Source organism: Dendrobium catenatum, unplaced genomic scaffold (genome assembly GCF_001605985.2).
Source record: "Dendrobium catenatum unplaced genomic scaffold, ASM160598v2 fragScaff_scaffold_289, whole genome shotgun sequence".
Classification (NCBI taxonomy): Eukaryota; Viridiplantae; Streptophyta; class Magnoliopsida; order Asparagales; family Orchidaceae; genus Dendrobium; species Dendrobium catenatum.
In genome coordinates this window covers 434,160-436,183 of record NW_021318751.1, presented here as the reverse complement: position 1 = coordinate 436,183, position 2,024 = coordinate 434,160, and the positions used below count along the sequence as shown (strand labels likewise).

The 2,024-nt window shown below is 41.1% G+C and overlaps 1 protein-coding gene across 1 annotated transcript; it reads left to right on the top strand.

Annotated features, from left to right (window-relative positions):
* Positions 1-832: 832 nt before the first annotated feature.
* LOC110113945 (bZIP transcription factor 11) lies at positions 833-1,634 on the top strand. Its single transcript, XM_020846672.2, has one exon. The coding sequence runs from the start codon at positions 957-959 to the stop codon at positions 1,395-1,397; it is 441 nt and encodes a 146-aa protein (XP_020702331.1). The 5' UTR covers positions 833-956; the 3' UTR covers positions 1,398-1,634.
* Positions 1,635-2,024: the final 390 nt, after the last annotated feature.

Below are 2,024 nucleotides of genomic sequence, written 5' to 3'. Positions count from 1 at the left end.
ATCATTGTGATTAGCATGAAAATGATAAGAGTGGTGGCGACAATAGGTTTAGATATTTTACTTTTAAATTAACATGCCTTACTTTAGGGTTGAATTGAGCATTACTTTTTAATTGCTCTCTTTTTTTTTTTAACTCCTTTAGGTGACATTTTGCTTGTTAAGTCATGTTTTTCCTCTAATTTGGTTAACCTTGAGTGAGCAAAGGTGTTTGTTTTGTCTATTTCTTTTTAATATATTTGCCTCTTGGGCATTCAATATTTTCGTAAAGTCCCGTTTGCCTTATTTTGATTGGTTGGCGAGCATGATTGGAAACTCTAAATTCATGTTTGATTTTTCTCTTATGTGGCGCGACCTCTTAAGTGAGAAGAAAATAACTGTGGAACCTACACCAGTCAAACTTGTTGCAGATAGGCTCATCAAAAATTTAATTACGCGGCCAAAATTCCCTTATAGAATAACAGCGGAAAAAAAAGCATTCCCATAAAGAAAAGCTAAAAGGATCCTGACGGGCCGGCCCAAGGAGCGGAGAGAGGCTGCGCCTCCGAGGATGAGATGATGAGCATATAGCACCCTGCAGGCATCCCATCCAACCAGATACTGCAACGTCCACCGCTCAGATACATTCCTTCGCGATTAAGCTAAACGCCGAAAACGCTGAGGTCAGGTCATACCCATTAGTAACTCAAAAAACACCCACCCGTTCACCCTTAGTGCACCCCTGACTCATCCGGGGACAACTCCAACCCTCATAAATCGCCACGTCATCCAATTCTCCCAACAGTGGGCTCCACACGCTCCTTACAATTCTCTTTAAATACCGCTCCCCTCCTCCTCCTTTATTCCCTTTTCTTCCTCTGCTCTCTCTAGCTTCCTAAGTTTCTTAAAATTGTTTCGATTTGTGCCCTTTTTATTCCCATAATTATATTAGACCCCCCTGACCCAGACCGGTCGAACCGATGGAATTCCTTGCAGCCCTCGAGGGATGGGAGCCTCGGCCGGCTGTCAAGCCGGAACCATCCGGCCCGGCCAAGACGCCCGAAGAGGAGCGGCGGTTAAGGAGGATGATATCGAACCGTTTGTCCGCTCGACGGTCGAGGATGCGGAAACAGCGACACCTCGACAACCTCCAGAGTCATCTGAACCGGCTGAAATCAGAAAACCAGGATTTAACGAACCGCCTCGGTGCCTTGGTTCACTACTCCCTTCTCCTGAGGGGTGAAAACGACCGGCTTTTGTCCGAGTGGACCGTTCTGTATAACCGGCTCACCGAAATCGAACATGTCATCCGTTTCCGACAGTTTCAGCGGCTGAGTTCGCTGACGACCGCCGCCATCTGCGGTGGTTTCGGATCAAGCGCCACCGTTGGAGAACCCAATATCTCGTCGTTAATCGTATAAAGAACAAGCTAATCGCCAACTTAAACCCAAAAAGCCCTCTCCTATAAATTTATGAAAGAGGAGGACGTAAATGATAGCTCGTATCTGAGACAAAAAGCCTCGTCGTTAAGATCTTTTATGTTTTTTTGAGAAATAGGGTTGTTATGTAAAAAGAGAATAGTAAGGTAGTTTTTAGTAAGTTTGAAAATGCAAGACGGTGACGTTTGGTTTCTTATTATAATATCACAAATTTGTCAATGACTACGGACAAAACAATCCAATATTGTGTTAATTGTGATTAAGAAAAATAATCAATAATTAACTAAATTGACACATGGCTAATAAGAACAAAATCGAACTAATGACCGATCATTACGTGATGCCAATTATGGAACAGTTGGTGGTGATTGATGACAATCATATTCCCAAAAGCATATTTTTATTAATTAAAGAAAAAAAAAACAAGCGAAATATTATGTTGCCCTCTCTCTAAAGTTTAAAAATTATTTTGATGTGATTTCATTAAAATAAAGATAGTAAATGAGAGAGAAAGTTTAATAACATTATTAAAATATTAATATAGTAAAAAAAAAAATTTGGGATAGTTAATTAGGGGATTTGAGTCTGGACAAGATGAGAGGAATTTCT

Bases quoted from the DNA above. Each gene is read 5' to 3' on its own strand.
- LOC110113945 (XM_020846672.2), top strand. From the start codon at position 957: ATGGAATTCCTTGCAGCCCTCGAGGGATGGGAGCCTCGGCCGGCTGTC.